General features: G+C 49.1%; 2 protein-coding genes across 5 annotated transcripts in view; both read left to right on the plus strand.

The window, feature by feature from the left end:
• The first annotated feature begins 2,062 nt into the window (after positions 1 to 2,062).
• On the plus strand, positions 2,063 to 14,023 carry ears2 (glutamyl-tRNA synthetase 2, mitochondrial). 2 transcript variants are annotated; one of them, XM_033040897.1, is made up of 9 exons: positions 2,063 to 2,260; positions 5,056 to 5,211; positions 5,719 to 5,908; positions 8,554 to 9,026; positions 9,403 to 9,511; positions 10,417 to 10,570; positions 11,094 to 11,224; positions 11,696 to 11,834; positions 12,312 to 14,023. In XM_033040897.1, exons 1-9 carry the CDS (start codon positions 2,101 to 2,103, stop codon positions 12,393 to 12,395), a joined length of 1,596 nt encoding a protein of 531 aa, XP_032896788.1. In that variant the 5' UTR covers positions 2,063 to 2,100; the 3' UTR covers positions 12,396 to 14,023. The 2 variants fall into 2 exon arrangements, with proteins under 2 accessions (XP_032896788.1, XP_032896789.1); XM_033040898.1 differs by lacking the exon at positions 11,696 to 11,834.
• A 1,835-nt stretch (positions 14,024 to 15,858) lies between these two features.
• The window catches only part of gga2 (golgi associated, gamma adaptin ear containing, ARF binding protein 2), a 37,444-nt gene continuing 36,302 nt past the window's right edge, over positions 15,859 to 17,000 (plus strand). For all 3 annotated transcript variants that reach the window (XR_004415353.1, XM_033040890.1, XM_033040891.1), the window contains exon 1: positions 15,859 to 15,979. Coding sequence is in view for 1 of the 3 variants with exons in the window: in XM_033040890.1 (XP_032896781.1) it covers positions 15,934 to 15,979 (46 nt within the window). In the remaining 2 variants the exon portion in view is untranslated. The remainder of the gene's footprint in view (positions 15,980 to 17,000) is intronic.

Below are 17,000 nucleotides of genomic sequence, written 5' to 3' on the forward strand. Positions count from 1 at the left end.
GCGGCGTCATTAATACTTGTTTAAAACACAATTACATTACTGAGGAATGTAGATCGATGACACGTTGAGAATTTCATTTAACTCACCATCATGAGTGAGGGCCCCGGACCGCGAGAAGGGGCTTCTTCCTGGTGTGCAGGTTAGTCATTCACCTACCGACCCACGTTGTGTCTCTCTGTCTTTTGCTCACTCCCTCCCTCCCTCTTTCTCTCGCGCTCTCTCTCCCGCTCCCCGTCTCGTCTCTCTCTAGCTCTCCTACTCCCTCTCTATCACCCTGTCCCCTCAGCATTCCCGAAATCATTGATGTTTAGCGGTAGACAAAAATGCTGGAGAAACTCAGCTGGTGAGGCATTCGCCTGGCCCGTTGAGTTCCTCCAGCACTCTGTGTTTTTTGTTTGGCTCTGAAGTTGAAGGTGGCTCAGCGGGACGGGCAGCGGCTCTGGGGAGAGGGTTGTGTTTCTGGTCGAGACCCTTCTTCAGACAATCACAAGTACTCTCACCGACGCGAGTTCAGTTCGGTCTGAAGAAGGGTCTTCTCTCCAGAGTCGCTGCGCTGCCTGTCTGCTGAGTTACTCCAGCTTTATGTCTATCTTCAATTTCAGAGAAATACAATTTCTCACGGGGGGCTTATAACGTCTCTAAACCCCTCTGAACATCTCTAAACCCCCTATTTCCCTCTAAACAATTGTAAACACACCTGAACCCATCTGAAGCCCTCTAAACATCTCTAAACCGTTTAAACCCCCTAAGGCCGGCCATGCACGCACACACACAGACGCATACACACAAACACACACACTCAGTCACACAGACACAGAGACACAATCGCATACTCATAAACACACACACACACACACACACACACATTCAATCTTTCAAAGTGCCGCTCATTTTATTAGATGTGTGACACTTTCATATAGTTTTTCAAAATTTTAGTATATCAAGCATTTAATGTTTTTTTTGGTTAAAGACGAGCATACTACACGAAATATAAACATACATAAATTTTTACTTTTCTAGAGTAGGGGCCCCACCATCAATTTTCTAATTGGGCCCCGCAATTCCTAGCACCGGCCCTGGTCTCACTCTCTCACTGTGTCAGTATTTCTCTCTTTTATTGTCACCCACAATCTCAGTGTCTCTTGGTGATCCCACTCTGCTCCTCATTCTCACAAGTTCTCACTCTGTTTCGCAGCCTGCCCCAAGAGGGGTTAGCTTTCTCCCTCATTAGTCCTCATTCTCTTTCGCATCCTCGCATTTTCTCAAACTCTCTCAACCCCATCACGCTCTTGACTGGAATTTCACGCCGTTTCACACTCTCTCGCTTTCTAGTTTAGTTTAGTTTATTGTCATGTGTATCGAGGTACAGTGAAGAGCTTTTTGTTGCATGTTAACCAGTCAGCAGAAAGACAATAATACTTCGAGTCTGAAGAAGGGTCTCGACCCGAAACACCCATTCCTTCTCTCCAGAGATGCTGCCTGTCCTGCTGAGTTACTCCAGCTTTATGTGTCTATCTTCTGTTTAAACCAGCATATGCAGTTCCTTCCTACACAATAAGTCACGGGAAAGGGAAACGAGAGATATAGAAAATGATGTAGAGAGATAAAGAACAATGAATGAAAGATATGCAAAGAAAGTAACTATGATAAAGGAAGCAGGCCATTGTAAGTGTTTAAGAAAGAACTGCAGATGCTGGAAAAATCGAAGGTAGACAAAAAAGCTGGAGAAAATCAGCGGGTCTCGACCCGAAACATCGCCTATTCCTTCGCTCCATAGATGCTGCCTGACCCGCTGAGTTTCTCCAGCTTTTTGTCTACCAGGTATTGTTAGCCGTTTGTTGGGTGAACCTGACAAGCTGGTGCGACTTGGGTGGGAGAGGGAGGGAGAGGGGAGAGAGGAAGAGAAATGCCGGGGTTACTTGAAGTTAGATAAATCAAAATTGTTACCACTGGAGCTGCCCAAGGGAAATATGAGAGGCAAATATGAGATAGCCTTTATTCTCACTGTTTCTCAGCCAGCCCCAGCTTGAGGCGAGGTACCGCCCCTTTCTCAGTGCCGACCCGGAAGGGGCGTGTAGTTCCGGGCGGGAGGAGCTGGCGATGGCGCTGGGCGCCGTGTGTCGCCGCTGGTGGCTGTTCCACCGCCGAGCCCTCATCCCCTGGCCCACAGTGGGCAGCAGACCGGGGCTGTGCGGGCTGTCCTCCGGCGGAGAGGGGCCCGGGAGCGGGGTGAGGGTGCGCTTCGGGCCGAGCCCCACAGGTACCCGGGGTTGGGCGGGGAAACAACTGTAACACGTGCGGTCAATGTATCAATCAAAGATCCCAATGTATCAATGTTTGTGGGTAGTCACATGACCAGTCACCATGGGTTAGATAATGTATAATCTGCCATCCTCTATCGTGCTCTTTGTCCACGTTAAATTGTGCCCATGTATTAGTCCTGGAATTCAGCTCCTCCACTCTATTCACTGACCTGTATAGGAAGGAACTGCAGATGCTAGTATACAACCGAAGATAGACACAAAACGCTGGAGTAACTCAGCGGGTCAGACCGCATCTCTGGAGAGAAGGAATGGATGACGCTTCGGGTCGAGACCCTTCTTCAGACTATTCACTGACCATCTATTTTCTGCATCTCCCTGGTCCTTTAACCTCCCTCCCTCCCCCAACCTCCCTTCCTCTTGCCTGCTCAACCCACCACCCTTCACTTTTCTGCATCTCCTTTGTTCTTCCTGACCCTCATATCTCGCTTCTTCCCTACTCCACTCTCTGCCCTCTTTTCCACATCTCCCTGGTCTATCACCCTTTCTTCCTCACCCCATACAATACAATAATACAATACAATTCAATTTATTGTCATTTGGACCGCTTGAGGTCCAAACGAAATGTCGTTTCTGCAGCCATACATTACAAAACAAAAAGACCCGAGACACAACACAGTTTACACAAACATCCATCACATCGTTGTGATGGAAGGCAAAAAAAAATTATCTCTCCACTGCACTCTCCCCCCCATGTCAGAGTCAAAGTCAAAGCCCCCGGCTGGCGATGGTCCCGCGGCCATTAAAGCCACGCCGGGTGATGCAAGGTCGCGCACCGGGTCTTGGTGTTAGAGCCCCCGGCGTGCGCTCGCAGAGTCCTGCGGCCATTCCAAGCCACGCGGGGCGATGGTGTAAGGCCCCGCTCAGGTAATCTTCAACCCCGCAACTCGGGCGGGAGAAGTCGCCGTTGCGGAAGCCCCGAAAAGCGGTCACCCAGCAGAGACCCGCGGGCTCCCGGTGCCGCCGTCCGCCAGACCCGCAGTTGCAGCCTCCGAATCTCCGGGGGTCGGGTGGCAGCAGCGTCCACCACTGCTCCACCCGCTCCGGACTCGGCCAGCTCCGCGACGGTGAGTAGTCGGCAGCTCCGCAGCTGGAGCCCCAGGTCGTTCCTGTTGGAGGCCGCTCCACGTTGCAGCCCCAACGACAACGGAGACCCGACAAAGAAAAGGTCGGGTCACCCGTGCAGGGGAAAGATTTTAAAGTTACCCCCTCCCCCCCACACCACCCCCACCCCCCCACACACATACCCCAACAAAAAAAATAACAAAAACTACATAAAAACGAGACAAAAAATAATAAAACACAGACGGACTGCAGAGGCTGCTGCTGACGAGAGTCGCGCCGCCCACCTGAAGCCTTTTCCTTGACCCTCAGGGCCCATTCAATCCCACCTCCCCTAATTCTCCACAGCTGCTCCCCTTACCACCATGGATTTCTTCCCACTATTGATAATTCTCATGTGGTATTGTACTACTTTCATGTTAGCTTTCATTTTGCCCTTGTGCCCTCTACTGCTTCCCAGTTAAGTGCTGAGCCCTGATTGAAATTCCTTCAGAGCACCCCTGCTGAAATAAAATGTATACCATGAGTCATTTACTGTGTCATCCAAGATGTTCCATTGATGTGGCCCTCATCTGCCAAGTCTTAAATTGAAATGGCATTGAGTCAGTCAGACAGCACGAAAACAAGCCCTTTAGCCCAACTTGTCTCTGCCTACCAAGGTGTCCCATTTTAGTTTAGTTTATTGTCTCGTGTACCAAGGTACAGTGAAAAGCTTTTGTTGCTTGTTAACAAGTCAGCAGTTAACATGATTACGATCGAGCCGTCCAAGTGTATAGATACATGATAAAGGGAATAATGTTTAGTGTGAGATAAGTCCAGTAAAGTCCAAAGATAATCCGAGGATTTTCACTCAGGTAAATAGTAGCTCAGGGGTGCTCTCTAGTTGTTGGTTTAGTTGCCTGATAACAGCTGGGAAGAAACTGTCTTTGATTCTGGAGGTATGTGTTTTCACACTTGATGCCTGATGGGAGAGGGGAGAAGGGGTGATCTGTGTGAGAATCGTACTTGATTAAGCTGGTGGCCTTGCCAAGGAAACATGGTGTAGATGGAGTCAATGGAAGGAAGGTTAGTTTGTGCGATGGGCTGGGCTGCGTCCACAATTCTCTGCAATTTCTTGCGGTCTTGGATGGAGCTGTTCCCAAACCAGGCTGTGATGTATGGAAGGAAACTGGAGTACCCGGAGAAAACTCACACGGTCATAGGGAGAAAGGACAAACTCAGTACAGACAGCACCCGTAGTCAGGATCGAACCCGGGTCTCTGGCGCTGTAAGGCTGGCACTCTACCGATACACTATCCTGCTGCCCAATCTGTATAAAGAAGAAGCTTCAGATGTTCATTTACAAAAAAACCCACAAAATGCTGGAGTAACTCAGGCAGCTTCTGTGGAGAAAAGGAATAGGTGACGTTTTGGGTCAGAACCTTCATGCGTGGTTCTCCACAGATGTTGCCTGACACGCTGTTATTCCAGCATTTTGTCTATCTTTGGTAATAAACCAGCATCTACAGTTCCTTCCTACATATCGATACTTACGGGTTTGCTCCGGGCTCCGGACTCCATACCAATTCTGCACGACAATCAAGGTTGTCCCTACACCACATGGGGTGCCCTCAGAGTTAAATCATTGTAGTCATCCTTTTAAAATCCTGCTCCTTCGTGCTTACTTTCCCAGGTTTCCTCCATCTGGGTGGACTCCGCACAGCTCTGTATAATTACATATTTGCCAAAAAGCACAGAGGCCAGTTTATCCTCCGTATAGAAGACACGGATCAGAGCCGTCTCGTGCCTGGAGCAACGGAAAGCATTGAAGACGTACTGGAGTGGGCAGGTATTCCATCTAACTGAGCTTGTAGGGTATAATAGTCTCTCACAATATTAGGCTCGGTATTAGGTTTCAATCACCCTCCCTCTCTCAGCATAAATCTTTCAATTATACCAGTCTCTCACACCCAACTTAAGAATCTCAGTTATAACAAACTCTTTGTTTCACTACCTTAGGCCATTGGTTACATGTTTCTTACGACCTGCTCTCAATATAACATCCTGTTATTTAGTTATATTGTGGTGCACTTGAACTTGTGTTATAAGTCTGTCATGTTTATTCTTTTCCACACCCTCAGTATTAATTTAACACTTTTGATGCTTTAATGTACCCCACTTTATTGTAATGTTCATAATAATAATACTGCAAAGAACATTAGAAGCAGGGGGGAGATCATTCAGCATCCATTCCCTCAGCACCACCTTCCTGCATGGATCCCATCTCCGTTCAGTTCCTTAATGTCTAAACGTCCATTAGTCTGTGAAGCGGGTCTTGATGTCATTTGTTATGCAGGGATACCCCCCGATGAAAGCCCTCGTCATGGTGGCTCCTGTGGACCTTACCAGCAATCGGAGCGACTTGATCTGTACCGGAAGGCTGCTGAAACTCTAGTGAAGAGAAATGCAGCATATTATTGCTTCTGCACTCCGTCACGCCTGGAAATATTGAAGAAGGAAGCACTGAGAATGAGGCAGACACCAAGGTAAGTTTGTAATGAAATGTCTGTTTGCAGGGACTGTGTCCATTTGGAGCATATTCCTTTCTCCCCAATGGCTTGCCTGCAATAGTTTATATTAGTGCATGTGCTTACTGGGTCCTGGACTTTCTCACCGCCAGGCCCCAGGTAGTCAAGATGGGAGGGAATACATCGAAGTCCCTCACCCTGAGCACAGGATCGCCCCAGGGTTGTGTCCTCAGCCCCCTATTGTACTCCCTGTACACACATGACTGTGTGGCTAGGTTCAGCTCCAACTCAATAATTAAGTTTGCTGATGACACTGTGGTGGTGGGCCTGATATCAGACAACGATGAGAAGGCCTACCGGGAGGAGGTGGCTGATCTAGCACTCTGGTGCCAGGATAACAGCCTCCTCTTGAACATCAAAAAAACGAAGGAGCTGATCGTGGACTTTAGGAGGGCACATCATCCGAGGACGTACACACCATTGAGGATAAATGGGGATCCTGTGGATAGGGTGAGCTGTTTTAAATATCTGGGAGTCCACATCTCTGAGGATATGACATGGACATCACACGCCGCAGCACTCGTGAGTAAGGCAAGGCAGCGCCTTTACCACCTCAGGCAATTGAGGAAATTCAGAGTGTCTCCGAGGATCCTCCAGTGCTTCTACGCAGCGGCTGTGGAAAGCATCTTGTCCAGAAATATTACCATCTGGTTTGGGAATTGCTCTGCCCAGGACAAGAAGGCTCTGCAGAGAGTAGTGCGTTCGGCCGAACGCACTATGGGAACTTCACTCGACCCCCTGCAGGAACTATACATCAGGAGGTGCAACTCCAGAGCCAATAAAATCATGGGAGACCCCTTCCACCCATGCAACGGACTGTTCCAGCTGCTACGGTCAGGCAAACGCCTCCGTTGCCATGCTGGGAGAACGGAGAGGTTGAGAAGGAGTTTCTTCCCAGAGGCCATTCGACTGTAAATCTCACCAGGGACTAACTTTACTGAACGATTTTCCTTCCAATATTTAATATGTAAAAGAATATGTTTATGATTGTGTTTGTAGTTTGTTTGGTCGTTTGGTCGTTTGTCTTTTTGCACAAAGTCCGCGAGCATTGCCACTTTTCATTTCACTGCACATCTCGTATGTGTATGTGACGAATAAACTTGACTTGACTTAGTGTCCTTCAAGGTGAACTCTGTTCTTTAGTATACGACCTGCTGCATAAATGTATGCCCTAGTCAGACACAAAGTGCTGGAGTAACTCAGCAGGTCAAGCAGTATTTCTGGAGAAAAAGGATGGGTGACGTTTCGGGTTGGAACCCTTCTTCAGACTGAATGTATACCCTGCCCACTATATACCTTCTGACTTTATTTTGAAAAAATAGAAATTTCTCTAGTGCCTTGTGTGAGCTTGAAATGTTGTAAAGTCGTTTTCAGCCGTCTAAATATTGTCACTGTTGTAATATTGGAAGAATGGCAGCTAATTTGTTCAAAGGAAGCTCCTCCAAACAGTATTGAGATAATGATAAGAATATTTGAACCCGGGTCTCTGGCGCTGTAAGGCAGCGACTCAATTGCTGTGCCACCGTGCCCCAGCTGCAGGCTCTGCCAACTCCCGCACGTGGGAACCGGGTCACGGCTCCATTTCTGTCACATTGTTTCTGTACCTTTTCATACCTTTAATTTCCCTCTCCCCCGACTCAGCCTGAAGAAGGATCTCCACTCAAAATGCCATCTGAGGAAAGACATTCTTGCCGTAGAGGGAGTACAGAGAAGGTTCACCAGACTGATTCCTGGGATGTCAGGACTTTCATATGAAGAAAGACTGGATAGACTCGCTAGAATTTAGAAGATTGAGGGGGGATCTTATAGAAGCGCACAAAATTTTTAAGTCAGTCTGAAGAAGGGTTTTGGCCCGAAACGTTACCTATTTCCTTCGCTCCATAGATGCTGCTGCACCAGCTGAGTTTCTCCAGCATTTTTGTGTACCTTCGATTTTCCAGCATCTGCAGTTCCTTCTTGAACAAAATTCTTAAGGGGTTGGACAGGCTAGATGCAAGAAGATTGTTCCCGATGTTGGGGAAGTCCAGGACAAGGGGTCACAGTTTAAGGATAAAGGGGAAATCCTTTAGGACCGAGATGAGAAAAATATTTTTCACACAGAGAGTGGTAAATCTCTGGAACTCTCTGCCACAGAAGGTAGTTGAGGCCAGTTCATTGGCTATATTTAAGAGGGAGTTAGATGTGGCCCTTATGGCTAAAGGGATCAGGGGGTATGGAGAGAAGGCAGGTACAGGATACTGAGTTGGATGATCAGCCATGATCATATTGAATGGCGGTGCAGGCTTGAAGGGCCGAATGGCCTACTCCTGCACCTAATTCCTATGTTTCTCTATTCCTTTTCTCCAGAAATGCTGCCTGACCCACTAAGTTACTCCAGCATTTTGTGTCTATCTTCACAGTTAACACTTCCTCAGTACCTGCCCTCTAACAGTGCTGTGCTCTCTCAGCGATGCCTCTCAAACAATGCATGTTCCCTCACTAATCCTCTGACAGTGCAGCAACTCTGTGAAAGTTGTCCTGGATAATTTGATCAAGTCTCTGCGGTGAGACTTGGACCCACCACCTCTTGAGTCCTTGTTAATACGAATGCCCTCCACTTTCAGGTATGACAACCGTTGTAGACACCTCTCTGCCGAGCAGATCGAGAAGCGACTGGCACGAGGTTCCCCGTATGTTATCAGATTCCACCTGGACCAGGGTACGGTGACCTTTGAAGATCTGGTGTATGGACTGAGCAGGATGGAGCCAGCCAGTGTGGAAGGAGACCCCGTCATCCTCAAGGCAGACGGGTTTCCGACCTATCACTTGGCCAACGTGGTTGACGACCATCACATGAAAATCAGCCACGTTCTGCGGGGAACGGAGTGGCTTACTTCCACCGCCAAACATGTGATGATGTACAGTGCCTTTGGCTGGCAGCCGCCAATATTTGCTCACCTTCCTCTCCTCCTGAACACAGATGGCAGCAAACTGTCTAAGCGTCAGAGCGATCTGTTCATTCAGAACCTTTCCCAGGGTGGCTACCTGCCGGAGGCTCTACTTGACATTGTTACCAACTGTGGATCTGGCTTCTCAGGTACAGTGGATAAGGAACGGGCTTTGTTTTATTTAGTGCAGCACACACCTGGGACCTCCAATGGGCTGGGATGTGTTGTATGTAAGGCTGTAATGTGTCTGGAGTGTGTGATATACAGGACTGCAGTAATATGATCCTGTTGTGGGTATTTTTGTCAGAATGGCATCAGACTCCAGAATGGAGTCTGCGATCACAGGTTTGATACATTATTGTCCTGAAGTGTGCAGCATAAATTGTATAGGCAAGCACTTGCAACTCTGAGTACTCACAAACATGGGGTAGTGAACACAGAGCCACAGAGAGCAGTTGGAGAACAAGGGATCAAAATGCAAGCAAATTGAAAACGATCATTACATTTATTCTCGTTGTGTTGTAGGCAATCGTACTGGTCGAACCCTGGAGGAGTTGGTGAGTGAGTTTGACTTGACTGGAATCACAACTCACTCTGCCTTGTTGGACCTTGACAAACTGCCAGAGTTCAACAGGTACATAAGTATCCAAATGTCTGCACGCACACCAGTGTACGTGTAACACTACTAGTGCCATCCTCCACCATCGTGACTGTCAGTACTGGGAGTGTTTGCAATTTGTGTCGCGTCTGCTTTCACTCTTCATTTTAAAATATTTCAGCTTCTGTTAAAGTTCAGAGAGCAGTACCGAGGGGCATGACATTACTTGGAGGTGTTAGTAGTCTGTATAGGAGGGTGTCAAGTATTGCAGTGCACAATTGGAAGAAGTGCAGGGGAGTTCTTGTACTCTGGGTCAGTTGCTGTTTATCGGAATGACTCTTCAGCACGAAAATGCTTTAATGGTGAGATGAAGTGGTGAATGGTGAGAATCACGTTTCTTGCTCCTGAGATTCAGACATTGACCGTCTCAACACGATTCCCAGTCTGTCCTGAAGTAGTTACATTTGCTGGGGTACCACAGGTGGTCGCAGCACCCTTGGATTGAAGTGAATAAAAATCAGCCAGGGCTAAAATGATTGGCATCCAATATATGGGGCTGCACAGTGGCGCAGCGCTAGAGTTGCTGTCTTACAGCACCAGAGACCTGGGTTTGATCCTGACTACGGGTGCTGTCTGTATGGAGTTTGTCCGTTCTCAGAGTGACCGGGTGCTCCGGTTTCCTCTCCCTCACGAAAGTCGTACAGGTTTGTAGGTTAATTGGCTCCGGTAAAAACTGTAAATTGTAGGATGATCCTAGAATACGGGGTTATCGATGGTCGGCGTGGACTCGGTGGGTCGAAGGGCCTGTTTCCGTACTCATATCGCCGAACTAAACTGGGATTGAGTCGGTACTTACGTAAGAAGCCCAGCAACGTGGACATGTGACTCTCGCTGACTGAAGGTGACCACTCAGATCCTGCCCTTTCCATCACATTTGGCAGAATTCACCTGTTGCGCCGCATCGAGAACAGCAGCTCAAGGCAACAGCTGGTGATGGAGCTGCAAGCACGCGTGGAGAAGGTGTACAAGGAAAAGCTGCTGGAGGGAGAGGCCCTGTGCACGGACTATGTGGAACGGGTGCTGGAACACCGGAAGGTAGGAGCAATCTCAACACTCCTTCTCGGGCTCAACCCTAGTCCGTGGCCCGGTAGCCATGGCTCAGGATAGGTTGCCCCATGAGGCTGAGTAGTGGCAGCATCAGCTTTAGACTATAGAGATACAGTGCAGAAACAGACCCTTCGGCCCACCAAGTACGTGCCGACCAGCGATCCCTGCGCACTAATCTACACACACCATGGACAATTTTACAATTTACCGAAACCAGTTAACCTACAAACCTGTACGTATTTGGTGTGGGAGGATTCCAGAGCACCCGGAGAAAACCCACACGGGAGAAAGTACAAACTGTACAGACGCTCGACACGTAGTCAAGATTGAACCCGGGTCTCTGGCGCTGTAGGGCAGCAACTCTACCGCTGTGCCACCCTTCCCACCATTACCATGCCGATGCTAGTGAGGTTTGAGCACTGCCACTGATGGTTCAGACGGAGCAGCAAGATCTCAGTTAATGAACTGTAAAGCACAGCCACATAATCATGTGCTTTTTACGCACTGGCAGGGGCACATCACATCTTTGCTGGACCTACTGAAGCCAGCCTACTCTTACCTGTGGATCCGGCCTCCTGTACCCCGAGAGCAGATGGAGGGTCTGACCACAGAGGGAGAAAAGATCTGCAGCATGGTGATAAGGAAAGTATCTTACTCCCTGATTCCCCCTCCCATCCCGTTACTCCGTGGTTCTCCCCCTGCCCTCACCCCCCCCCCGCCCGCCCCCGATACCTTGCCCTGTTGTCCTCGCCCTTCCCTTGCCTTCTCCTTTTCTCTTCCCCTCTCCATTTCCATTCCTTTTTTCCCCACGAGCTGTTCCCCCTCAAAGCTTGCTCATCCTTCGTCTCTCTGTGTTCCTCTCTTACCCTCCCATCTCTCAACCTCCCCTTTACCCCATTCGACCGCCGCCACCCCCCCCCACCCCCTTTATGTGCCTGTCCCTTCCCTGTGCACCTCCCTCACTGCCCAAATTCATGCTTCCCTTGATATTTGCATCTCTTGCTCTCCTCTCAGCATCCTCACTCCCCTCATCTTTATTTCCTGACAATTCTGTCACTCTGAAACTTCATTTAACATTGAATTAATTTTGAACGTTGATGCTTTGAATTTCAGCCTGTTTCAAAACTGGACAGAGGGTAATGGGGCGATGGAGGAGCTGAACTCTGAGCTGAGGACATTACAGGCACAGTTCACAACCACCAAATACAGTGTCATGATGAAGCTCCTGCGACTGGTTCTCAGTGGGCAGCAGGTAGGAAGCATGGGGCGCAATGGTACAAGTGGAGGGGGATCAATTACTTGCTGAGATCAAAGAACCTGAGGTTGATTCCCTTACATTTAGGTATTAGTTTATTATTGTCACACGTACTGAGATACAGTAAAAAGCTGACTCTCCCGCGTGCCGGTGATCACACTGAGCCCCTTCAGCTTTTTATTCTCCTCGCCGCGTTATTGACAGCGGGTTCCAGAAGGGGCGATTTTTAAACCTTAACTTTTGTACTATTTCACCGATCGGAACAAAACTTATTTGACTTGCAGCAGAGGAGAATTGTGAGTAAGGTGGCGAAAAATCGTAGTGATATAGGGTAGCGTTTTTGCGAAGATTTATTTACAGCGTAGGTCGGAAGTGGTCAAGATGAGAGTTTTAGTAATAGTATATAGACAGTAGTAATTTTTAATGGTTATCCTACATTTTTGAGAATCTGATTACATTTTGCTTTTTCCACAGCAAGGAGCGGGTGTGGCTGAGATGATGCTGTCCTTGGGGCCTGAAGAAGTCTGTGAACGACTGCAACGAGTGATCGTCCATTGAGCCCACGGGCCTTCCTCCTACCTGTGTACTAGGGGGGGGGATTGTGCTTGATGTATCCCTCCATTAGTATGGACATATTTCACAGCCGACAGAACATCTAAGAAGGGAAGCTGTTAAATGTCCAGACATTTGATACCACTGGTTAGATCTACCTGCTGTCATGGCAGGTTCTCTAAATGGTCCTACTTTGTGATTGTAGCCCTCTGTCCAAGGGATTTGGGCATCAGTTGGAGTGGAGTTAGGCAGGGAAGGGAAAGGCTTCTATCTCCATTGGGTTTTCCCAGCATGATCCTACACTAGGAGATGAGTCTCAAGTCCAAGATCACATGCAGCTTTCAGGGCTTTGATCATCACTGACCAAGAACAGCAAACCACTTGCTCTCAACAACATGGACATTCGGTATCAATGGATTTACAATAGACTATTTAATGCAGGTGTTCTATGATGCACACCTTCTGCCTTTTACCATGCTTCATGTTATCCTTTCTGTATTTCATTCTATTCTTTTCTCGCTCATGTCTCTATTTCCTCTTAGTTTGTCCATTTAATTCCTAAAGAATTCCATTTTGGGTAAAGAAGTGTTTCTTCAATTCCTTACTGAATTTGTCAACTGTAACTAATTTATAATTATTATCTTGTATTTATCTCCTTTAGTTTTGGTTTCCCCCTTCCCTCCATTGCAAGTATTTTCTCTGCAGATACCATGTCAAAACTAATGTATTATTTCAATGTCATAACGAGCCCATCTTTTCTAGATAAAAGGTCTCTGGTTGATCAGTCTACCTGTTAGTTACAGCTTTTTAAACATAAACATCTTGAGAATTGATGAGGACCAGGGTATGTTTTATAAGATGGGCATTGCTGATGGATCAAGGAATAAAATAAATATATATAAATGTTGATACATACCTTCAGTTCAACCCGTTTATAGAAGTATTCTTTGTGGTGAAGTTTTTGTTCCATTTTTCCTGGTTTAACTTATGAAGTGGTTGGTGGTAATGTGTACAATTGCTGGTTAAACTGTGGTCCTGGATTTACCGTCTCTGCATTAAAGTCGCTACAGGAGAAGCGCGTGAAGTACAGCTCACTTATTCTGGTGCTCTGAAGGTTAGCACTGGCAAAAAGACCATGAGCAACTCAAACGGGCTCATCTTTCTGACAAGTAACTCTAGTGAAGTATTCTGGACACAAGATAGTGACAGGAGTTCTGGCTTTACCAGCTTTGCTCAGATTTCACACCTCTTAATTTGAAATTAAAAAATGCCAAATGCTAGAAATCTGAAATTTAAAAAAAGAAAAAAATGTTGGAAACACTCAGCAGGTCAGGGAGCATCTGTGGAAAAAGAAACATTTGATGTTTCGGTTTGACAACTCCTTCATCCGATTTAACAAAGAATTCCAGATCAAAATGCTACCCATTTTTCTTACCACAGATGCAGGTCTGCAACGTGTTTCAGCATTTTATTCTTATCACTAACTTTTTGCAGTTTAGTAAGTAAAGGAAAGCGCTATTCAAATGTTGAAATCTGCAGGTGCTTTATTATTCAGAACGTGTTGGAGAAAAATTATTTTGAAGGCAAGCTTTGTGAATGGAATTAATCTGAAATAAAGGGAGTGCTGGGATCTGACTGCGCAACATTGATACAATAAATTGGAAATGAAAAATAAGCCAAAGTATAACAATCTTGGATGGGTCCTCGGGATCAGGGAAATTATAAAAGGGAGCGCATAGATTGATTTTTTAAATCAAGATTTTTAAGTGTGAGCCAACTTGGGTCATATAACATATTGGTGAAGCTTGCAAACGGGACCGTGTTATTTAGGATACGGCGATTTTTGGGGTGACCTTGAGTTATTTTTTTGTTAGAATAATCAATACTAGAAGTGACAGAACTGGTTGAAGGTTTCAGAATCAGATAAGGCAGATGATATCACTGGTGGAAATATGTGATCTGAGTAATGGAAGAGAAATATGATTTCAGGTTCACCTTTAGAAAAACCAAAGTTGTCTCCTGCCATGTACAGGTTTGGACAGTTGTTGGGAAGAGAGTTGATGGCGTGGTCTTGAAGACATTTTATACATTGGGAAGGGTAAGGGGAGCAAGAAACATCTCCCGGGATGCACGGCGACTGAGGATTTGGGTCAGGCTGTGGGTTGAAACCCCTAGGGGTGGGCTGAGACCCCAGGGAAAGCCCCCCAAGAATGGTGTCCATCCCTGGGGTGGGATCCTGGCAGCGGGCAACAACTCCCAAGGATGGGGTCAGACCCTGGAGTGGTGTTGCACTCTGGTCTGGTGCCCCGGGTGGGGGTCAGACTTTGGATGAAATCCACAGGGTTAGGATCAGATCCTTGGCCTAATGAAGGGTCTTGATCCAAAACAAACATCACCCATTTCTTCCCTCCAGAGATGCTGCCTGTCCTGCAGAGTTACTCCAGCATTTTGTGTCTAGTCCCAGGGGTACATTCCCAAGGATGGGGTTTAAACCCTGGATGAAACCCCCAATGGTAGCCGGTTCGAATCCCGCTTGGAGTGCATACTGTCGTTGTGTCCTTGGGCAAGACACTTCACCCACCTTTGCCTGTGTGTGAATGTGTGTGAGTGATTGGTGGTGGTCAGAGGGGCCGTAGGCGCAGAATGGCAGCCACGCTTCCGTCAGTCTGCCCCAGGGCAGCTGTGGCTACAGAAGTAGCTTACCACCACCGAGTGTGACTGAGGAGTGAATGAATAATGCGATGTAAAGCGCCTTGAGTATTAGAAAGGCGCTATATAAATCCCATCCATTATTAATGGTGGGGTCAGGCCCTGGAGTGGGAGACTTTGTATGAAACCCCAGGGGTAGGGTCAGACCCCCAAGGGTGGGGTTTGACCCTGGCCTGCAATCCCCTGGGAGTGGCTGGGGTGAGACCCGGGGGTTGGGTTTCAGATCCTGGAGTGGGACCCCAGGGGGGGGGGGGGGCAAACTCTATGAAACCAGACCCCGAAGGGTGGGGTTCGACTCTGGCCTGCAACCCCCAGGGGGAGGCTGTGGTGAGGCTAGGGGGGTGGATGGGGTGCAGAGCCTGGGGGTGTGGGCCCAGAGCCTGGGGGTGTTGGCCCAGAGCCTGGAGGTGGTGGCCCAGAGCCTGGGGGTGGGCCCAGAGCCTGGGGGTGTTGGCCCAGAGCCTGGGATGGGGTCAGAGCCTAGAGGTGTTGGCCCAGAGCCTGGGGGTGTCGGCCCAGAGCCTGGGGGTGGGCCCAGAGCCTGGGGGTGGGCCCAGAGCCTGGGGGTGTTGGCCTAGAGCCTGGGGGTGGGCCCAGAGCCTGGGGGTGGTGGCCCAGAGCCTGGGGGTGTTGGCCCAGAGCCTGGGATGGGGTCAGAGCCTGGAGGTGTTGGCCTAGAGCCTGGGGGTGGGCCCAGAGCCTGGGGGTGGTGGCCCAGAGCCTGGGGGTGTTGGCCTAGAGCCTAGGGGTGGGCCCAGAGCCTGTGCTTTCCAAAGGGGGCGGTGCGCTGCGGTGAGCCCTGCTGTGGGGCGGCGCCGCAGAGCGGGCCCGAGAGATGGCGGCGGAGGAGGAAGGAGGAGAGACGCTGGAGTCGTGGCTGAGTGAGTGTGGGCCCGGCCCGGCCAGGAGAGGGGGGGAAGGGGGTCAAACTGTCCGCCCGGACCGCGGTGCTCAGGGGACGGGGCGGCCGCGGGTCCCGGCGAGATCCAGTGCAACAGGAGCCGACTCCTCGGTCCCGCAGCTGAGCAGATCCTCCCCTCCCCTCTCCTCGCCACCGGTGGAGCTGCCAGCCAGCTCCTCTAGTATCCTTGCTGCCAGCTGCTGCACACTTCTCCCTCCACCTCTCCTATCCCGGCTGCGACACACTCCCATTATATTAAACTTTATCAATACAGTGTATCTGTCCGAGCTGCCAGTGCCTGTGTATTACCAAAGTTCCCCAGCTGTCTGATGCTTGACCCCTCCGTCCGTTCGCCCCCCCCCCCCCTCCTTTTCTGGTAGATATGCGCCTAAATGTGTGCAACAGGTAAACCCCTACTTCACCATCACATCGCCCTATACACTGTGCCATGTCCCCCCTGTCTATGTCTCATCAAGTGCTCTATTGCCCTGTTCCCCCTACCCGCTCCCCCACACCTCCTCTGCCCATTCGGCCTATCCCCTCTGCCTGCTCCATGCTGCCTGTTCCCCCTCTTCCCTACCTGTCCCATTCTCCCTCACCTCTCCCCTGTGTCCCCTCCCCCACATCCCGTGTGCCCATTTCCCCCAGTCCCTGGACTCCCCCACCCTTCCTCCCGTGTTCTTCTCTCATGTCCCCTGTGCCCCCTCCCCTACGTCCCGTGTGCCCATTCCCCAGGTCCCCTGTGCCCCCTCCCTCATGTCCCTGTGCTCCCTCCCCTACATCCCGTATCCTTCCCACTCCTCCACGTCCCCTCCCCTATGCCCCCTCCACTGTCACAGTCGTCTCAAGGCTCCAAATTCTTTTTGAGGTTTACTCATCTCTAATGTGGAGAGAAGGGGTGAGATGGGGGTGTATAGCAGTTAGTTCTGATACAGCAGGCATCCACAAACAACTGAGTTAAGAGACCTTATTGTTTGTTCTTTGTTGATGTTGGTTTAACC

Source organism: Amblyraja radiata, chromosome 22 (genome assembly GCF_010909765.2).
Source record: "Amblyraja radiata isolate CabotCenter1 chromosome 22, sAmbRad1.1.pri, whole genome shotgun sequence".
Taxonomy (NCBI): domain Eukaryota; kingdom Metazoa; phylum Chordata; class Chondrichthyes; order Rajiformes; family Rajidae; genus Amblyraja; species Amblyraja radiata.